This window comes from Anolis sagrei, chromosome 6 (assembly GCF_037176765.1).
Source record: "Anolis sagrei isolate rAnoSag1 chromosome 6, rAnoSag1.mat, whole genome shotgun sequence".
Taxonomy (NCBI): Eukaryota; Metazoa; Chordata; class Lepidosauria; order Squamata; family Dactyloidae; genus Anolis; species Anolis sagrei.
The window spans coordinates 51,481,156-51,502,619 of NC_090026.1; the positions used below are offsets into that span (position 1 = coordinate 51,481,156).

Below are 21,464 nucleotides of genomic sequence, written 5' to 3' on the forward strand. Positions count from 1 at the left end.
GAAAGTTGACTAATTAAGTGGGGTTCAGTGACAGTTTTTTCAACAGTAGTTTTATTACAGCTTGTTTTAAGCTGGCTGGAATCTTGCCTTCCCGTAGGGAGGCATTAACCACCACCTTCACCCACTCTGCCAACCCCCCTCTGGCGTCCTTACCAGCCGGAGTTGTGAGGTGGCTGCGGCAGCTGGGAACCAATTGTTTCCTGAAGGAACTGCTCCCAGCGCTAGTGATGATGGCAGCACTGATGGCGGTTCTAGGGCAAGCGGATTGCCTCCCAGGACTGCAAGGCACTTGCGATGGCGGGAGCCAATTGTTCCCGGGTCGGAGGAACTGCTCCTGGCACTGGCAGCCCTGGCCACAACAACGGCTGTAACAAAGATGGTTCTTGGTCAACAAGTTGCCTCCCGGTGTGTCGAGGTGGCTGTGGCGGCTGGGAGCCAATTGTTCCCCGGAGCGGCAAAACTGCTCCCGGCCTGGTGAAATGAAATGACGCTGATGGCCAGATGGCTACTTCCCAGGACGGTGGAGTTGTGGTTATGGTAAAATTTGCCAACAGTCGTTGCCTCCCGGTGCTCTCGGATAGTAGATAGGATAGGAGATATCCAAACAGGTCAATAGGGAAGATCTCTTACCAAACTGTAGGTCGACTGGGGATTCGGCAGCCAGTGAGCTAGACAGGAGAAGAACACTGGCAGGCCGGCTTGACTCAAGTTACTCCTGCTATCAATGGCTATAGCCCAACACCAAATTTCTTAGTTTTGCTCTCTCCTGAGTCCCTTTATTCGCACTTTTCAGACCCAGGAAGAACCTTTGACTGTCCTAGGTACCGATGGTGCAAAAATCAGGAGGAGGCTATGCAGGAGGCGGATTACTTTGGATTACAGATTGGTTCTCTCCGAGCTTAACGGAGCCCTTCTTGTCTTGCCGCCATTTAGATAATAATTCAAATATCTCTTTAGATGCCAGACCCACCCCATAGTTTCCCCGAAGTTGGAAGCAAGAGGCAATGAAAGCTCTAGCTGACTTTCATTTGCTGAAAACATGACTTCTCATCACTGCTGATTCTACTGGTGTGTCTGTCAAAACTGATCCTACTGGTGTGTCCTACTGGTGTGTCTGTCCTCCTATCTTTTATGCAAGTCCAACTCTTGTTATAGGGGGTCATAAACATTGCTTATGAACTGATTTAAGGTGAGAAGACTATATTCATTTTTATTGTTATATTTCTTTCAGGAGGCAGCTCCACAGAGAACGACTGTGCATTTGAACCAGAGTATGCTATCCCAGCACTCCCAGTGCCCGAAGGTATGCAGCACATTCGGATTATGGAAGGCATGTCCCGCTCTCTCCCATCCTCCCCATTACTAACACATCAGTCTATCAGTGTTCGGCTCCAGCCCATGAAGAAATTAACTGGTAAGGAACTTACACAAGTTTAGTACATTTGAAGTGTTGAATAAAACCTGGCATTCCCTCTTCCCTCTCAAACACTGTGTAAGTTGAGTGAATTTGGTTTTGATTTAACTTAGAATGTGCTTGGTACAGTATTCATTTTAGGAGTCTTTTGTGTACAAAGAAAGGAACACAACAAAACTGTGAAAAACTTTGCTATTTTTAAAGGTGTTGTCTTTATTTTTTCCATTATTCAAATTGAATGTGATCAATGCAGTGAACTTGGTTTCAGTGGTTCCTATTGAGTTATTTTGGAAAATTTAAATAGGCTGTCATCTAAGACAAAATGGAGAGAGTGGAACCTATTTTCTTTTCCAGACATTGGAAATGCCAGAGAAATTGTATCTGTTGTTCATAAGCCAGGTTTGAATACAAGATTTTTAAAAATCTTGGATAATTAGGTAGCTATCGTATGGTAATATATAAGGAATGGATTTTGGCACAAATTGTGATGAGACCCTAAATTACCCACTCCTTTGATAATGGATAATTTGGTCATCTTTCACAAATACTTCTGGAGGAGTCAGGGCTTTCCTCCCCACTTCTGTTGGTAATTCTGGAGTTGCAGTGAAGAAATATTTTTTACACAAGGAACAAAGTTTGTGACATGGGAAATACTTACCTTCAGTACCATTTCATAGTGTGTCAGTTAAAATGACTTCTTACTTTTTTTTTCTTGACCTGACTGGATGTTGTATTTTGTGCATGGAGGCAAGGGTCATGTGTGGAAATGTTGATCTGACTTTATCCTTTGCTCTGTCTGAGGCAATCATTTCAGTTCCTGGTCACCTCTGCCTATCAATCTGTATGAGAAAAGAGGTGCTTTTTTGAAAATCTTGTATGTCCCCTATAAATTCATGTATGGAAGGATTTGTACTGTTTTTAAAAGCATAAAACAAGAAAAAGAAACCAACTGAATTACAGCCTATAGCAGAACCATTACAATTTCCTGTCGTAGTCACTGTGAATCGTACATTTGGTATCCAAAATGCTCTAAAATCTCCACAGAGATCTCATGTACATTGCTCTATTTTTATAAAAAATATATCAGGTCCCTTACGTCCTCAGTCTCTCAGATTCTCAGTCTGTCTCCAGCCTGACATCTCATATACAACACAGTTAGCAAATGGGGTGTGAAACTGGAGAAAGGCAGGAGGATCTGTGAAATGGTGAGAGGTGTGATTTGTGGTAAGCACCACTCTTGGAATCTTACAATTTCATAGATATTCCAAATTTCCCAAAACTCCGACATCTGAAACACTTCTGGTCTCAAGCATTTTGAATAAGGCATACTGAATGTGTATTTATTATTTTGCATTTTCTTGGTTTAATTTTTCCATAGACGACAAGGGAGTATTTCAGTGCTACAATTATTTAATTCTGATTGTCTTGAAATCTCCCATGACATGTAAATTTATTAATCCTGCTTTTCAACATATGTAATGCTTTTAAATTTGACTCAATAAGTGAAAGCTGCCTCCTTCCCCAAAATTAAGGAGAAGGGCTGACAGCATTCATGACAATGTTCCCTGTAAGCATCCAGTCCTGGCAGCTTTCTTTCCTAAAATTAAATAGTATCTGCAGTTACTTGTCAAACCACAGCTCACCACAGAAACATCTGTTTGCAAAATCAGTTTGTAAAAGGCTAGAGGATGCTATGCTTATATTTGCATGTATAAACCTTGTGAGAACTCTTGACTTGTCATGAATGAAAAGCATGCTGGTGCACACTGTTTGATCACTCCCATTTGCAGTGGATCATCTGAACAAATCACAGAGCTTTGCTCTGCAGTTGTTTATTATGTCGTCTGGCTGCAGTCAGAAGAGAAAAAAAAAACCTAAGAGCAAACCCTAGTTTCTTTATTTAAATTGCTGGGAAGAGAAGTTGTCTGTTGCCAGAAGATCCAATAAATCAACCACACAATGAAGCTCTAGTTTGTTTATCTGTTCCCACAGTGCAGAATGCAACAGCAACAATATGCTGCTCATTCACGACAAGCCATGATATGTTATATCATGTGAATGAACTCAAGTTTCCCCCTTGCTCAAAAAATTCCTCTCTCAATTTTTCTTATTTCCCTGTAGCAGTCATGTTTTTAAAATCTTTTTTTCTCCAAAAATCTGAATAACATAAGTAGGTATATCCATTTTTTTCATTTTTTTTCAAATGTTTTAAAAACTCAGTTATAAAACAATGTGATTCCAGTTCCATGTAGACTTGAAATGTAATTATTGCATTATTTATTTCTGAATGAATTATCTTCCTATGTTCTTCCGTTACCTTGGATATGTGTGTCTAGAAATACTTCGTTAATATTAACAATCATACAATTTATTTTTTCTTGGTGGTCTGTCTGGAAAAATGTATCAATAACTACCAAACATTTGGACCTTTTCTCTGTTTCTGTGTGTAGATCATTATTATTATTATTATTATTATTATTATTATTATATCCCATTTTTTCTCTCCTGAAGGAAACTCATAGCGGTTTAACATAAAAGCATTAGCATACAATTTAAAATATATAATTATGCAAACATTAAAACAAAATTAAATATAAACAGTATTAAAAATCGCAGTTAAAATCCAATTAAACATATTCAAAGTTCAAAATCACAGCACTCACTAGTTTGATCTTTAAAACCTTCATCTTTAAAAGCCTGTCTGAATAAAAATGTCTTAGCCTGCCACCAAAAAGATAACAGTGAGAGGGCCATTCTGGCTTTTTTGGTTAGGGAGTTCCAGAGTTGAGGGGCAGCCACCGAGAAGGCCTGCTCTCTCATTCCCACCAACTGAGCTTGAGATGGAGGTAGGACCAAGAGAAGGGCCTCTCCTGAAGATCTCAGGGCCCAGGCAGGTTCGTACAAGGGAATGTGGTCAGCCAAATAGCCTGGACCTGAAATGTCTCGGGCTTTAAAGGTCATAACCAGCACTTTGAATTGTGCCCAGAAACGTACTGTCAACCAGTGAAGCTTCTTCAACAGGGGAGTTGTTTGCTGCCTGTAGTCAGCTCCAGTGAGCAACCTGGCTGCAGCTCTTTGGACCAGCTGAAGTTTCCGAGCACTCTTCAGAAGCAGTCCCACGTAGAGTTCCTTATTTATTTCTTTATTTCACACATTTGTACTCCGTCCCGTCCTTCTCACCCCTAGTGGGGACTCAGGGTTGCTTCGCAACAGGCAACCATTAGATACCAAATCATAAATTAAAGAACAAAACAATTACAGGTAAAAACAGTTAAAACATCCATTATTAAAACATCAGTTTAAAATACACAAGTTCAAAATCATAATCCAAGGTCAATCCATTGTTGATCACATAAAATCACTCTCATTCTTGTTGCTGCATCTACTGCTCGAATGCTTGGTTCGACAGCTATGTTTTAAGATTTTTCCTAAAAGATAGGAGGTAGGGGACTGAACTGATGTCATGGGGGAGGGAGTTCCACAGACAAGGAGCCACCACTGAGAAGACCCTGTCTCTCGTCCTCACCAGTCACGCTTGCGAGATCAGGGCCTCCTCCGATGATCTTAACCTCCTAGATGGTTCATAGAGGGAGATACATTCGGACAGGTAAGCTGGACCAGAACAGTAATCCAGATAGGATGTAACTAAGGCATGTACTACCATGGCCAGATCTAGCTTCCCAAGGAACAGGTGCATGTGGCGTACAAGTTTTAATTGTGCAGAGGCCCTTCTGGCTACCAACGACACCTGGGCCTCCAGGTGCAGACCTATACCTTAAGGGGAGTGTAACTCCATCCAGCACAGGCTGAATCCCTATTCCCTGATCTGCCTAACGACTGACCAGAAGTACCTCTGTCTTGTCTGGATTAAGTTTCAATTTGTTAGCCTTCATCCAGTCCACTGCTGATGACAGACACAGGTTTAGGGTCATTATAGCTTCCTTGGCTTTAGGTGGAAAGTAGTAATAAAGTTCGGTGTCATCGGCATATAGATGGCACTGTAATCCAAAACTCTGGATGACCTCTCCCAGCGGTTTCATGTATATGTTAAACAGCATGGGGGACAAAATGGAACCCTGTGGAACCCCAGCACCACCTTTTGGGTACGGTCCTCCAGGAAGGATCGAAGCCACTGTTAAATAGTGCCTACCAGCCCCATCTCAGCAAGACAACCTAGAAGGATTCCATGGTCAATGGTATCAAAAGCTTCTGAGAGATCCAGGATAACCAACAGGGACACATTCTTCCTGTCTAGCTCTCTACATATGTCATCCACCAAGGCAACCAAAGCTGTCTCTGTTCCATGTCCAGGACTGAAACCAGATTGAAATGGATCTATATAATCTATTTCATGCAGAAATCTCTGGAGTTGGTAGGCCACCACACACTCTAAGACATTGCTCAGAAAGGGAAGGTTAGACACTGGCCAATAATTGTTCATTATAGAGGATTTCAGGGGTGGTTTTTTAAAATATACATCTCCCAACTGCCTCCTTTAGGCAAGTCGGAATTTTGCCTAGTTCCAGGGAGGCATTGACTACCACTTTCACCCACTCTGCCAGTCCCCCTCTGGCCAGGAAGGGCAAAGATCTAGAATACATGTGGTAGCACTCACCTTTCCAAGAATCCTGTCCACATCCTCAGACTGCACAGATTGAAAGGTATCCACCAATATTAGGAAAGCGGGGGCCAAAGTTATATCCACTGAAACTGTACCATAACAGCATCCAAGTTGGAACAGATCTGAATGACTTTATCTGCAAAGTGCTGTGAAATCCTCCACAGAGAGCTTCTGAATGGTCAGGGATGTCTCCTTGAGGACCGGCATGTAATCGCCCTATGACCACTCCAAACAGCTTAGCTGGACAGTTTCTTGCAGATGCAATGGTTGCAGCAATTAACAATTTCCCTGCTGCCTCCATTGCTGTGGAGTAAGCTTTCAAATATGCTCTAGACCATGCTTGGTTCTCCACCAACATCACTGTTGTCTCCATTTCACTTTCTTCATCACTGCCAACTGGTTTGGCTTTGCTCTGTGAGAAGGGACATTCAGAAGCGATTATGCCCACCGCCCTGACCATTTTCCCATTCGAGAGGTCAGCCAGAGCTTCAACAGAATTGCTTGCCAAGGTGACAGGAAAATCCCCAAGAACCAGCAGAATTCCATGTGGGATGAGGAACCTGGTCAGGGGGTGGAATCACAATAGATCACTGCAACTCCACCTCTCACCTCCCCCCCCCCCCCAAGGCCTAACCTGCTGCTGCACCGAGAATCCTGGTGCTGAGCTGAGAGATATTACCCGCCCGTCCTCCCGCCTCCCTGATTCTCATCCAGCTAGGTATCTGTGGTAGAAATCAAGTCAGCATACTCATCCAAAATCAAGACCTGGATGGTAGTTGTTTTTCCATTTACTGACCATTCAACAGCACCATTTTCAACCTAAGATGACTATCACCCTGGTTATCTGGGTTATTAGATATAGGAGACAGTTTGGGGGGCAAAAAGCACTCTATTTCGCTGTCTCCCCCTTCTCAATCTCCTTCTGCTCTGTATGACTTCAAGGCAAAGCAAAACTGCAGTAGTTAAATCCTAGAATCAGACTGGCGATTCTCCAGAGATTTCTAGATAACATTTTTATATTGTAGACCAGAAGGTAGGCAAAGCAGGAACGCTGGGTGTAAAAACTCTAACCTTATAAAGTTTGCATAATGATATTTCTTTTTTGAGCTAGAGAATTGACACTATAAATCAAAAATAATAATCTTTACAGTAGTTTCCAATTTTTCAAATTCATATATTGAACAAAATAATAAAATTATTTTGCAGCATTCTATACAAAAAGTTTAAATTTGACTTTTAAGGTAACTACATTTGTTGCTTACTTCATTGTGTGTGTTTCTGTGTGTATACGGTCTTACCTAGAGCAGAAGTGCAAAAAGAACTGATCAGGAAAGGAGAGATGATGTAGATGGTCTGAAAAACTCTGCTTGGTTTGAGTAGTAGGTCATTCTGGGTCTGAGGGCATATCTACACTGATGCAGTATCCCAAAAGTGAAGAATTAGCTCAGTGGTGGCTGTGTGATGCAGAAAGCTGATTTGGATTAACATGGCATTGAACTGCAAAGTTGTGGGTTGTTCTGAATTCTCCCCGAAAATCTTAAGCAAACCATAAATTTGGGTTCATGTAAGCAGTTGGGCCAGTTCAGAGATGGAACTGATCACAACTGTTGACACATCCATCCTGTATTCGCTGGGCTTGGGCAGCCCATGGAAATAGGATGGCACTCACTGTACTCCTCCCATTCTCATTGTTGCAGTGGCCAGCGAGTTCAACTTGGCTGATAACTGTTCCTCATTTCTTGGTGTAACCCTAGTCAGAGTAATGGGGCAATTGGAGAGAGGAAGGAGGAAATGAGGGGGCACTTCCTCCTCTACCCTCTTCCCTCTCTTGTGTTGCTCCAGTGTCCTGCCCAACATTACTTCAGGCAATGAGTGACTCACACTAGCAATGTTGTGCCCGCTGGCTGCTGTGACAAAAATAATGGGAAGGGGAATGGTAAGGGTGGTTGTCCAGTGATGGATGGTCAGGATTCCTTCCTGCCTCCGCAGTGGCTAGGAAGCTGTCGGTCAAAACTATCCACTCTGGATTGGTCCTGGGAAAAGGTGTCCATGTAGAGCTCCCTTGGAAATCTTGAAGCAGCTCTGTTGGGCTCATTATTTGAGGATGTGATTATTTTTTAGGATGACAGAAGGGGGTACTGTCTGTGAGGCTGGGGAATGTTGTAGGATCTGAGAGGTTTGGTTTTGGCTTCTGCGCCTAGTAATAGCTCACTTGGCTAATGTGGTCTCCTTGCTCTTGAGCCGGTGGCCAAACATTCAACTGTTTGGAAATGGGTTGTGATCTTTTGTGGCTTCCATCTTGAACCAAGGTTTCCCATATTTGACATAAACAAATACTAGTACAGAAAATGTAAAGCTGCTTTCATTGCAGGGATTGTGTTGAGAGAAAAAAACCCAAACTTTTTTTCTTTTTCAATGTTAATATGAATTTATTTAATTTTTAAATAATCTATTTGCTTTTGAGGAGGGTGTTGGTAGCAAAAACCATAAGGCCAATTTTGAATCTTTAATTTTGAGGCAGTGAGAATTGATTGATGCCTACATGAATAAAATATATTTCCTTCCATGGTTCCATACAAAATACAATCATATATTTGCTTCAAGTAAACCTTTCAGCAGAATGTTTCTTTTTAATCAATATTTGCTACCTCTGACAACTGGAAGTGTCAAATTTATTTGCAAAAAGACACTTTAAATGTCAGCAGATGTTAATTGTTCAAACACTTGTATCACTTGCTCTGAGGATATAACAAAAACGGCTTGTCTACTATTTGTTGCATATGTCCATCTTGTTGACTTTAAAAAAGTCAAAATACGTTTTCAATGTTAATGAAAACGTATTTTGACTTGTTTAAACTTTATCTTGTTGAAAAACAACATTCTTGACACTAATAGTAGTAACATGCATTAAAGGTATTTTAGAAACCTCTTCATGTTCTCTAATATATATTTCTTGATTAGAATGATCCTCTTACATCATATGTTTTTAATTAAAAATCATTTTTCCAGTTTGATACTGTTTCATTATCTGGGCAGAGCCCACAGGGGGGCGCTAGACAGAGATGAATAGTCAATTTTACAGAGGGGAAGGGGGTTGAAGGATTTAAACAATTTCCCCGTTTTCCTGTTATTCCCTCCAACCATGTCGCTGTCGTAGAAACAAGCATCCTTTATGAAATGGGAAAGAGGGGAGGTGCAGAATAACCAGCAAAAATTGGGAAAATGGTTTTCTTTCTTCAACTCCCCCCCACCCAATAACATGAACTATCCTTCTCTGTATAGGCCCCCTTTTGTAGTTCGAAGGGATAACAGAACAGTACTTTTAGTCTATTGTAAAAAAAACAAACAACCCAATTGATTTATATTTAAAAACTGCCTTACACAAAAAAGAATTGCATGCAACCAACTGAACAAGCTGGCAGAAAACTTTATCCTGCCCTTGAGCATTGTAGAGAAGTGTGACAGGCTACTACGAAAGGAAGAAAGTTTTCAGTCTTTCCCAGTTCTCAGCACGCTGGATTAAATGTAACTGATTAACTATGACTTGTAGCCAGTCATTCAGCCCAGTTCAGGAACTCTGGGTGCAGCAGCTACACATAGAATAATTCCAATAAGGCAAGGTAGAGCTATGAGTGTCCTCTTATGTGGTCCTCTCTTTCTTCCTGCGGCATGTGAGCGGATCCATTGCTTGCAACACTAGTATACCCACCTAGCTCTCTGTACTCCACTTAGTTAATTTGGATGAAAAAAGAAGGTATTTAGTTATATATTATATTTATATTCTAATTTTCCTATAGGAAGTTCCAAGATAGCATCCATCGGGTCCTCCCAATTTGGAGAATCCTGATCTACACTTTCAATTGACCATGGATCATTGCAGCCCATACCTAAAGTGTTGGCGATGTGCTCTAAGCTGTGCGGACATAATAGTATGAGACATGAACTATCCACGTTGTTTACTACCTGTGTGGAGTTCCAGAATCAAACCTCCCCCTGTATATGGCTCTCCAACTATTTTGGAGTGATCCTGCAGTGCATGTTGTGCTGAGAAAATGTCCAGCCCAAGTTCATGCTGTCACCTTTATGACTGAGTAAAGACTTGAACCAAGGTTTCCCATATTTTAATTTAGCCCTCTCCTACATTGCACTGTCTTTTGTTTGGTTATTATGGGAATATTTCTGTATGAAGGCTTTGTGCCCCCTGCTGAGCTGGATCGAGCCCTGAAATGTTTCAACTATGGGGCATTACTAATTTTGCAAAATAGATTAGTATTATTTTAATCAATGTATAGGTTAAAAAAACTTCCTAACCAAAACTCTACACTTAGATATTTAAAAATGAACATTCATTTTGTATTTTGGAGGATTAAACCTTGGCAAAGATAAAAGACACAGGTAATGCAATCTTCAACCAATTGAGAGAGACCTCAAAGCATATTTTGGAGTGAAACATAAACTGGCAAACAGAGCTAATAAATTAGGACAAAACGGTGATTCTAGTAATTATGCTGAAGTAAGCCTAGGAAATAAAAGGTGCTTGCCTGAAGCTTATTAAACTAGCATCAGAAATAGCAGTGTAACTTCCAACATATTACCAAGCTTTAACTGAGGAATAGTCAATGCCATTGAAGCCTCTGGAAGCCTCATTTCCCTCACTAATAATAAAACCAAACAACTTCACAAAGACTGAAAGCAAAGCTCTCCACCTCACTATTCAGCTTTCGAAGAAAATCAGCTTCTTTAAGATTACAGATGAGATGCAAGGCAGTCTCCAGGATTTAGAAAAGCACAGCAAATATAGACATGTAAAGGCCGGTGGATCCAAGAACCAGAGGGAAGAAAGCATACCACAGATTGGCACTGCTAAGCAAGAAATTGAAACACTACATGAAGCGCTATCCTATAAAGAAAAGACGAGATATATTTGCTTAATAACTGGAGAATCCATTTTAAGATGAATATGCCAACTGGAAAAGATGAGTTTAAAATATCACAGTTGTGTTTCTGCAAGATATAAGTCCTCGTACACTGCAAAAAAAGGAGAGATTCATCCATATGCCAATAAGCTCAGAGATATAGTAATCAAGTATGGATCGCTGAGGAAAGGTCAAACAAAATCTTTTGGATCTTTCTGTCTTATATTTATATATTTTCCCCCACTCCCAATTATCTTTATAATTGTTGAGTAGGTTGGGTTGGGGGTGGGGGGGTAGGAGAGGAATGGAGGACGGGAATGTGTGTGTGTGAGAGAGAGGGAAGGAGAGGGAGATGCTTCCAGTGAGTTTCACAGTTTAGTGAGGATTATAGTCCTAGTCTTTTCAGTCCTTTACTGACACTAATCACTGTAGCACACAAATACGCTATTACAAGAGCTGTGCCAATGTGTGTATAACCAAAGGTTTAGTGCTTAGCTTATAAAGTTGGAGTATTGAGGACTGACATTCATCTATTGTTTTTCTTAATAGTGAGCCAGATGTTTTCCTTGCAGAACAGTAACAATTGGCTTTTCAAGCTTTCTTTGGAAGGCACAATGCATGCTATTATAACACATTTATTTGTGAAGGCACAATGCATGCTATTATAACACATTTATTTGTGAAGTTAATTGGTTTATAACTGTAGAATGAGTATACAGAAACATATTTCTAACATCCCATTAGTTTGCTTATCACTGTTTGCCCTACAGAATCAAATTCTGTGTATATCCTATATCTAGTTTTTGAAATTCCCAAGGCTGTAGAAAGAGGCAAATTGTTATGGTAGAGTGGGTGGGAACAGTTACAAGGAAGAATTGGATGTAATGAATTGTGGTGCAGTAAACAAGGTTTTCAAAGTCTCACAAATACTATAGTTTTTACTTGCAGAAAGAATAAAAATGCATTAAATCAGGGGTCCTAAAACTTTTTAAGCAGATGACCAGTTCACAGTCCCTTAGGCTATTGGGGAGCTGGGCTGTGATTTGAAAAAAAAAAACAAAAAACATGAGCAAATTCCTATGTACATGGCACATATCTTATTTGTAGTGCAAAAAAAAAACACCAAACAAACATGAAAGAACAATACAATATTTAAAATGAAGAACAATTTTAACCAACAGAAATGTACCAGTATTTCAGTGGGAAGTGTGGCCTTGCTTTTGACTGCTGGGATAATCATGTTAATTAGGATTGTTGTTATTGTGTGCCTTCAAGTTGTTTCAGACTTAGGACAACCCTAAGTCTAAAGTTTAGGGTGGGGTCTGGGTAAATAACTTTAGAGGGCCACATCTAGCCCATGGGCCTTAGTTTGGTGACCCCTGCGTTAGACCTGTACTACATCACCTTTAATCAAGTCTTACATACATAGTTAGTTTGACAAAAGAAAACCAATAAAGGAAATTGTTAATATTGTCTTTATTTTCCTACAACAGGCAATTCCAATTTTAAAGGCTAGCACACATTTTTTGGTATGCCCTTCTGTGGACTAGAGTCTACTTCATCAATTGCAACAATTTTCAGTTCATGGAGGGTATGTGGGTGTGGATGGCCCATAAAGTTATTGATTTATTTACTAATGCTAAGAAGATTATGGTATCGCCATTTGTTGCTGTTTAAAACGTATCTGTTTCTGAATAGCATAGATTTCATTAGAGTGGTCAGCTAAAATCAGTGCATGTAAGTGTTTCAGGACTAAAATGTCACTGAGCTTAGTGCATCCAAATATGACTACATGTGGATTGGGTCCTGTAAATTAAATTTCAATTTAATTGTCAAACACTGCTTTATTCACTGTGTTGGGTGGGTAGGGAAAAGATAAATGATTATAGCAATTCATGGGTTCTTTGCTTATAAATACCGTATTAAAGATTCAAGGGAATCTAAAAAGACATTACTAAGTATTTGCTAACCAAGGATAAGCACAAAACTATTAACAGAATGCATTGTGATAGCTGCAATTTTTAGTAATTAACAATTTGTGAGGAACTGCTCTAATGCCTTAATCTGTCAAATGAATCTTTGGGTTACAGTTTCACATCCCCAAGAAGTATGTTATGCTTCTCTTGCATGGAAGACGGTCCCTTCTACACTGCCATATAAAATCCAGATTAATTCATTTGAATTGGATTAAAAAGCAATGTAGACTCATATAATCTAGTTCTTAGCAGATAATGTGCATTATCTGAGTTGATAATCTGGATTATATGACAGTGTAGAAAGGGGGCAAAGTTACTCTTTTTGATAACAAATTCCAGAATCTCTCAGGATAACCACTGCCAATTTTTGTGGTGGTGGTGGTGGTGGTGGTGGGGGAATTCTAGGAGTCATAATATAAAAAAACAGTTTCTGAAACTCTGAAATACAGAAATATCTGGAGTGTTACTGTTGCTTTTTCAATCCTCTGTCATATTTTACTGCCTTGAGGCTGAAACATGCCAGCACATCTTGTAGCTTTTTATCCTTGTTTTTAGCCACATGTATTTTAAGCAGCTTTTACTGTTTGCAAATATTTTTAATCTCATTACCTGTATAACCTGTATGCTACAGTGTAATAAGGGTCTCTGGACCATAATGAAATTTATCTATCTTTACTACCCACATGATTTTACATTCTTTATCTAGGGCACTTATTTACATTATTTGTTCCTTTTGTTCCATTTCCTGTGATTTCCAACTACATCTGAATGCTGGCTCATTCTTATTATGAAGCAGTATCTAAAATTACTCTAGTGTTTCTTGCCATTCATCTTTGTATACTCACATCCCTCTTTAGGTTTAACTGATTAGTTGTAGGTCCTATCCAAGTTTTCTATATGTCTGTCTGTCACAGAAGTGTATTTGATTTTCTAATATTTTTTTTGTTTGTAATTCATCTTTTCAAGAAGTATCAGGCCTATTTCATGCTTAAAGTGCATCACTTCATACCACTGAGCACACCCATTCTATTCTAAAGACCCTGGACACCTGCTGCTTCTACAATGATAATTGCAGGTACCCTGATAAGTGAGAAATATCTCCAGGAATGTGGATTTAATCTACAGTACTGTTCTCAAAAGTATTTGCAAATTTCGAGGCTGCAACATACTCCTTTACAGTTATGTTAACCACTGTACAGACCAAAAGAATTTTCTGCTGCAACAACCAAGAAGGTGTATTCTATTGAACCTTGGTGCCAGTGAAGTAATGACAACTGTGAGCAGCTTTTTTGATTGTGGAATGGTCTTACCCTTTGGATAAGCTTCATACCTTGACATCCCATAGCCTGATGTAATTCTAATAGGATCTATAAAAAAAAGAACAGAAATCTGATACAAATTGTATATTCCACCCTTCGTCAACAAATAAATGTTGGAATAAAATGTATTCTTATAACTCCATCTCCTTTTATTCACATGGGATTTATGGAGATGTTTTTCTTGACTTGTGCCATTAACATAACCTGATTGAGCAAGAACCAATGCTTTGTTTTTATGCTGCCTCTCCTGTACAGTAAATTTTGCTATAAAGCAATATTTGTGTTCTGTAAAAAGGCAGGATGCTAGAAAAATAGGGACAGATGCAGATCTTGAAAATTTTACTGGTGGCTAAGATAGTTACTTAATTTGCCACAAATTTTATTTATTTATTATATTTATTTATACTTCTTTATCTGTCCCAGAGGAGACTCAAAGAGGCTTAACATAAAAGCATTTGCATACAATTTAAAATATACAAACATTAAAACATAATTAAATATAAACATTTTAAACATAAAAAATTAATCAATAAATTTCTGTTATAAACATAAATAGTGATGCCTACTATTGAAAAACATGAGGCTATGTATTTATGACAGAGGTGGCAAGCCTCTGGAGCTCCCTCTGAAAAGTGGAGAGACCCCCAATGCTTTAAACAGCTGGTAATACTTTCTGCACCTTGGAATGGACAAGAATTAGCTTCTTGCAACAGCCAAATATTGTGCAGATTTCATCCTCTTCCCACTCACCTACTCCTGTCCCAGCTTAAACTCTTGTTCCTTGGAAATGCCCCTCCCGGAGATCCTCTTTCCATCCACTAAAATCTCATTTCTGACTTGCAAATGCTCCCACCCTATTTTTTCCATTTAACTTAAAATCTTGTCTTTACAAATGCTCCCACTCCTTCTTTTCATCCACCCCCACTCCTGTCCTGGTTTAAAATCTCAGCTCTGCTATTGCAAATACTCCCAAGTCTCTCCTTCCATCCACCTCAGTTCTCAATCTCACATGGCTAAGATGCGGGGAAATGGAGTTGCCACTTAACGGGTGTGATGTGGGCAGTGCCAATTTTGAATGCTTTACAATCCTGCTATGGCCAATTAAAATGTCATGTCCTGCATACAGTATTTATCTATTAACTAATTGCGTTATTTCAAATTCTCATTATAGAAACATGCATCGTAGCAGACTTTACTGTATATGGATTTAGGATAGTCTTTTACAATCAGTGTTACTTGGACCATCTTAATACAGTGTGACAGACCACTGGTTGAAAGGAACTGATTCGGGAAAGAAGATATGTCTTGTGCTATTTTCCTTTCCCATGTCAGTTTTGAATTGGTACTCCAATCTACACAGCAACAGGCTACTGCAAAACATTTCTGCTATGGAACAGATGGTTGGAGTTGTGCTACGCAAAGAACCTAAATTTAGAAGGACCACTAAGCTCAGAATGTTTGAGGAACAGTGACCTATGCCATATTCTATATATTGTGATACTGAATCTTCATCTTGTAGAACTCATGGGCGATCTCCTCTTCCTTAATTTTAACTTAAGATCATGTAAACATAAAATGCCATTTTAATTCCTATGCTAATCTTCACCCTCTGCTGTGATTACAGTTTAAGCATGACATTTTAAATATTTCTACACATAAATATTCCAGTCAAATATCTAAAAGGTGGATGCTTGACCTTATCCCATATCTACACATTCACTGAATATTTAGATATTTCTGTATGCAGCACTTTGAATGTTGCAGTTGCTGATCAGGGGAGAAAGAGAGTGTGTCATGGGAATACAGAAAAAAAATGTTTTTTGAGATATATAGGGAGGAGAGGACTATTTTTATTTATTTATTTATTTTGAGTGCTTCTACCCCGCCCTTCTCAACCCCCTAGGGGGGACTCAGGACGGCTTACAAAAGGCACAATTCGATGCCCAACAGTTCACAAAATACAATATACAAAGTACAATTTGATGACAACAGTTTTAAAACAATCAGATTAATACAGTAACAGTGTTTCTCCCTGTGAGAAATGCTGAAGGGGAAAGATAACATCATTTTGACTGATATATCAATTCGTTTAAAAATACAGACCAAATTACACTCTTGGAATATCCTTAAAGAAAACATCTTTACCTAGATGGTTTTTGAGTAGCTATGGGAGGAACCTCTTGTAGCTTGGGTCTTCCTCTTGCTCTCTAGATAAGCAGGAGAAAGACCTTCTGTTGTCCACAGAAGGCTAGTCTCTCTCAGATCCCCTTACACTCCAGTAGGACGTGCTTGCAATGTCTCTGCTGTTCCTCATCACTCCAGCCATTTCAGTCTTTCTTTCCCATGGACTCTTTATTTTGTTCTCTCTTCCAACCCCTTCCTATCATTACACTCTATTCTCTACTATTCCTTTGTTTGGACGGCCTCAGCTCCTAGAGATTCCATATTCTTCCCTGCTGCTTCTCTTTCCTCATCCTGTTATCTTTCTCTCTATTACTTTAAATTGATGGAATATTCGAATGGCAAGGGAGCCAGATATGGTGGGGAGACCCTCTGGCATTACTGGTGACTCCCTCTCCCTTGACAATCACTCATTTCACTCATGGCAAGAACAAAGCAAAGCAGTGCAAGAGAGTGTTCATGCAATGATGGAGCTGTGGGAACCTCTCTGATGCTGCCTCCTCAGATTGCTATTGTCCTGACCAAAACAGGCCAGGGGAGAAGAAGATGAGCCAGCAGGGTGATAGAAGAAATCATTGTCCAGGAGGCAGCCACTATTGTTGCTATGATTATGTTTACCCACATACCACCAGAATTGTGAGAGGGCTAGCTGGTATTTGATCCCTCTTCCTCCTTCCGAACCTCGAAAAACATGCAGTAGGAAGGCAGACCTGGTCCTGACTCATGAGACACGCCATGTGGGACCTCTTCTAGTGCCAGTGGCCACTATCCAAGATGGAATGGCTCTTAAAGACACTGACAATGAGATGGGACTGGCTATTACAGAGACACTCACACACCTTAAACAAAGAAGCAAAGGAGGCAATGCTTCCTCAAGAGAAAGGCAGCAAATTACAGGAGCTGTCTTCATAGACCTGTCAGCAGCTTATAACACTGTAAATCATCACCTTCTCCTGAGAAAATCTTATAATATCACAAAGGACTATGACCTCACCCTCTTCATAGGAAATCTGCTACAAAACAGGAGCTTTTTTGTTGAATTCCAGGGCCAGAGAAGCAGAGAAGAGTGGAGCATGCTGAATGGATATACTAAACTGCTAATGTGGTGGATACTGTTCCAGGCTATAAGGGTGTTCTGATGACGATGCAGATGAAAATAGACAGTCTGCCTCAACTTTACAATTCTCTGAGGGAGATCTGCATATTTTTTTTTTGTCATGTGAGGAGCATCCTGTTGTGAGATAATTGGCCGTCTGCAAGGATGTTGCCCAGGGGACGCCCGGATGATTTTTGAAGTTTTATCATCTTTGTGGGAGGCTTCTCTCATGTCCCCGCATGAGGACCTGGAGCTGATAGAGGGAGCTCATCCGCCTCTCCCCGGATTTGAACCTGCGACCTGTCGGTCTTCAGTCCTGCCGGCACAGGGCTTTAACCCACTGCGCCACCGGGGCCCCCTGCAGATGATGCCGATGGAAACAGGTGGACTTCTTGAACTTCGCGATCATGGTCTGAGATCCAACATAGCCAATGAGAGATCACTGCCATGACATAACTAAACAACAGTGATCTCAATCCCCATTTCCCCAAGGATCTTACCAATTTTCTACCACCAACAGTGCAGTGTTTTCAAACCTGGGACCTGCATAGATTTCTGAAAGTGCTGATGATTCTGCCCTTTGAGAAAAGCATCACTTAAACTTTTACCTTTGAGGTTCCTGTTCCTAACTGTTATCAGCTTGGAATGCTAATGAAAGTGTTCTCAACATGCAACGAGCTCTGTATCTTTGGACCTGAATCAGTGGTACTGTGTTTGGATCAGACATTTGTTCCTTAGGTCAGCTAAGGAAGTCATCTTCCTATCCATCTGCTCATTTTCATCAAAGGAGTTTGAAAAGATTTGGCACATGCTGGATGTATGTAGGAATATTTGGATTTATGAAAAAAGGGCAAGCAGTCTCTGACCATCAGATGCACTATTCATCTCTTTCCAACCATGAACCAAGGGCAAGAAGATCTCCACTTCCACCCTGAGCAGATGGATTTGGTTATGTTTTGCTTCCTGTTGCATGACTCTGGAGAGTCCCCTATCGGGAAAGGTTGCATTATGGTGCATTCCACAAAGTTCTTCCACTAGAGCAGCTTTCTCCACCAATGCCCCCCCCCCCCCCCAGTAGAACTCTGCAGGGCAACCAGATGGAAACCACTCTCCATGTTTAGCAAACATGATAAGTGTGATGGGTTTGACTTTAACCTGATATTGCATATATCTACGAACTTTGGAACTTCTAACATAATCTAAGGTTATGTTAAGGGACACACTGCTTGATCTTCTCTAAGAGGCTGCTGGCATGGACACAACTCTAGAAGGACAGTTGCTAATACAGTTAATGTTAACAATGTTTTCTTTCATCTGGAGCACTTGTCTTTTTGGCTGCATTAGCGACTGGCCTTCTCGAGTTAGCTCCTCCATATAGGGACACTGGAAGATCTTTCTTTTTATTTCCTATCTGGAGCAAGTAGGTGGAGCATAACTCAAGTTATAAGAGTTTCTTCCATTATCTGCTGGTCACAGATGTATCATTGATAGGAACCAAAGTTTCTTTATCTTGTATATGAATTTTCTGCCTAAGTTGTCAATTAATTGTTTGCATGTAATACTAAGCACAATCTCTAAATTCTGCAATCTAGAACTAGGGAAAGGTAGAAATTGCAGGTAAACTCGGGAATTGGTTAAACTCAAGAATTAGTCAAATGGCAACATTGTAAAAGCATTGTAAAAACAAAACAAAACAAAACAACAATAGATTTAATAGGCCAGAGGCTTTGCAGTTTGATTTGGCAAGTTGAATCAGGATGTCATAACTGAAGACAGGTTGGGTACTTTCTGTTCTTCACAGGAAAAATGAACCCATAATGCTATCTTGAATAAAAGGACTACAGGGTGTCTTAGCTGTCCCTGACAAACCTGGAATGCAGCCAATTCCTTTGCCAAGCAACTCTGAGTCCTCAGAGAATTGTTGGGGGTGGAAATTGAGAGAGGCTTAAAACACAAAAATAGTCTACTGTGGGTGGAGTAAGGCTAGATGAACATATAAGGTGTGTGATTTTACAAAGGAGCTGTGAAAGAGACTGCATCATGGTGCAAAGGTACAGGAATAAATCTGTAGTTCATAGCTACTCATCTTCACCTTTGTGGTACAAGAAGCTCTCGTGCCTCCTTTTTATAAAGGGGTTTTAAGGAGAATATGCTTTGAGAAATCCTTTGAAAAGATGAAACTGGCATGGACATTTGATAAGGAAATGCAGTATGAGAAATGGCATGACTGTTTAATAGGCACATATGAACAAGCAACAGGATACTTTGGACATATCTATTTACAAACATTTTCAGTTTTCCTAAAGAGAAAAAGTTGAGGTTGATAGAGAATTCCTATATTAAATGACAGTTATACTTAGATAAAAACAGATGTAATTTTTGTGCCGTCGCACCTGGGGGCTATTATTCTCAATAAAGGAGGGATGGACGTGGCATCTTTCCCCCAGGGGATTGCTTCTTGCCCTCCTATAGGAAACTGGAACTCCCAAAAACCCAAAACGCTGTAAATAGCTCAAAATAAGTTTTATTTATCACAAAGTCATTTCTTCAAAGCAGTGAGCTGGAAAACTTTAGAGGGGTGAAGAAAAACATACGTTACAGTCTCAATTAGTCCTGGATCCAAGGGATTTGAAGCTGAGAAGCCTCACCAAGTTTTCCCCTTCCTCAATGGCTGTGAATGCCGGAGTGAACCACAACCCCAGTTCAGATGGCCTATGTTTTGAAGATTCAGGATCTTCCTTTGGTGCCAAAAGAACCGGCTTGAAGGCACCTGGGTCTCCTCAATAATTGTCCAGGACGATCTGGACATAAAGCATGAGTCCCAGGGGTAAAAAACCCCAGAACTGGTGCTAAGAGGTAACTTAAATCAGGGTTCTTTAGAATCAAGTCTTTTATTCACGTCCATATCGTAGGAACTCTGATGGCAGAATGAAAAAGAAAAAGAAAGTTCTCCCCTCTTGCAGGAAGAGGTGGAGCCAAACAGTACTGATTGACAGCTACAAGCAACCAATCCATACAACTATACATAAGCAGGGTAAAAGGGGGCAGGATTAAGCATGATACAACAGTTTAAATCTTACAACACTTATTTTGCATTCATCAGTTTGACCCCTCCCCCCCAAAAAAACCCCAAACCAAAACAAAAAACTCTCAGGTTACTGGACAAATGCTCTTCCAGTACTTTAACCTTCTGAGGGCACTTTACTCAATGAATATATGGTTGTTAATTGAGGCCTGGTCAGGAGTGCAGAGAAGTAAAGTAAATTGAATTTTGGTAGAGGAACAGATGTAGAATGTCCCTTCCAAAACATGATCCATGAAAAAAATGGAAATATCTTTCAATCCCTTGTCCCTTTCAGAATAGGTACAGCATGTTGTGTCAGTCAATATTAGGTCACTCAGGCAAAATACATATAAAGATTTGGGAGTTTAATTCCTCAAGGAAAGGTGAACATTATAATAACAACAATGAAGAGTGGTCAGAAGTACCCTGGCAAGCAATTAAAGAGTGAGATCGCATTGCCTACCCTTCATCTATGAGCTTGACTGGATGAGTATTTGGCCTATCAAACCTCAGCACATCTGTAACAGCTTATAGCTCTTTAGCCCTTGCTCCCAATATTGCCTATGTGTGTGTATATTCATGCATCTGTTCTCAATGATGCAAATGCAAGGGATACTATGCTAGGGAGTAGTTCTGCCTGCTAAAGCCTTAATCCACTGCACATTAGAGACAGGAATGTGATAGCAGGAGATGGTAGGAGAGGCCAAATTTCAGTTCCCTATACATAACAAGTGCTCCATATTGATTGCTTTTTTGTCCTGTAACCTAACATCATCGTGAGAAGTAGGCCTGGCCAGTTATACCTTTCCTCCCTCTCTTTCTCTACACATCCAGGCCAAGAGAGCTGACAAAATCTCAAACTGAGTGATAACAAATG

General features: G+C 40.1%; 1 protein-coding gene across 9 annotated transcripts in view; it reads left to right on the top strand.

The window, feature by feature from the left end:
* TANC2 (tetratricopeptide repeat, ankyrin repeat and coiled-coil containing 2) overlaps nt 1–21,464 on the top strand; it is a 225,068-nt gene that overhangs the window by 83,767 nt on the left and 119,837 nt on the right. For 6 of the 9 annotated variants that reach the window (XM_060781304.2, XM_060781307.2, XM_060781303.2 and 3 more), the window contains one exon: nt 1,232–1,414. In XM_060781304.2, the coding sequence (XP_060637287.2) occupies nt 1,232–1,414 (183 nt within the window). The remainder of the gene's footprint in view (nt 1–1,231; nt 1,415–21,464) is intronic. The other 3 variants (XM_060781308.2, XM_060781310.2, XM_060781311.2) reach the window with 1 other exon arrangement.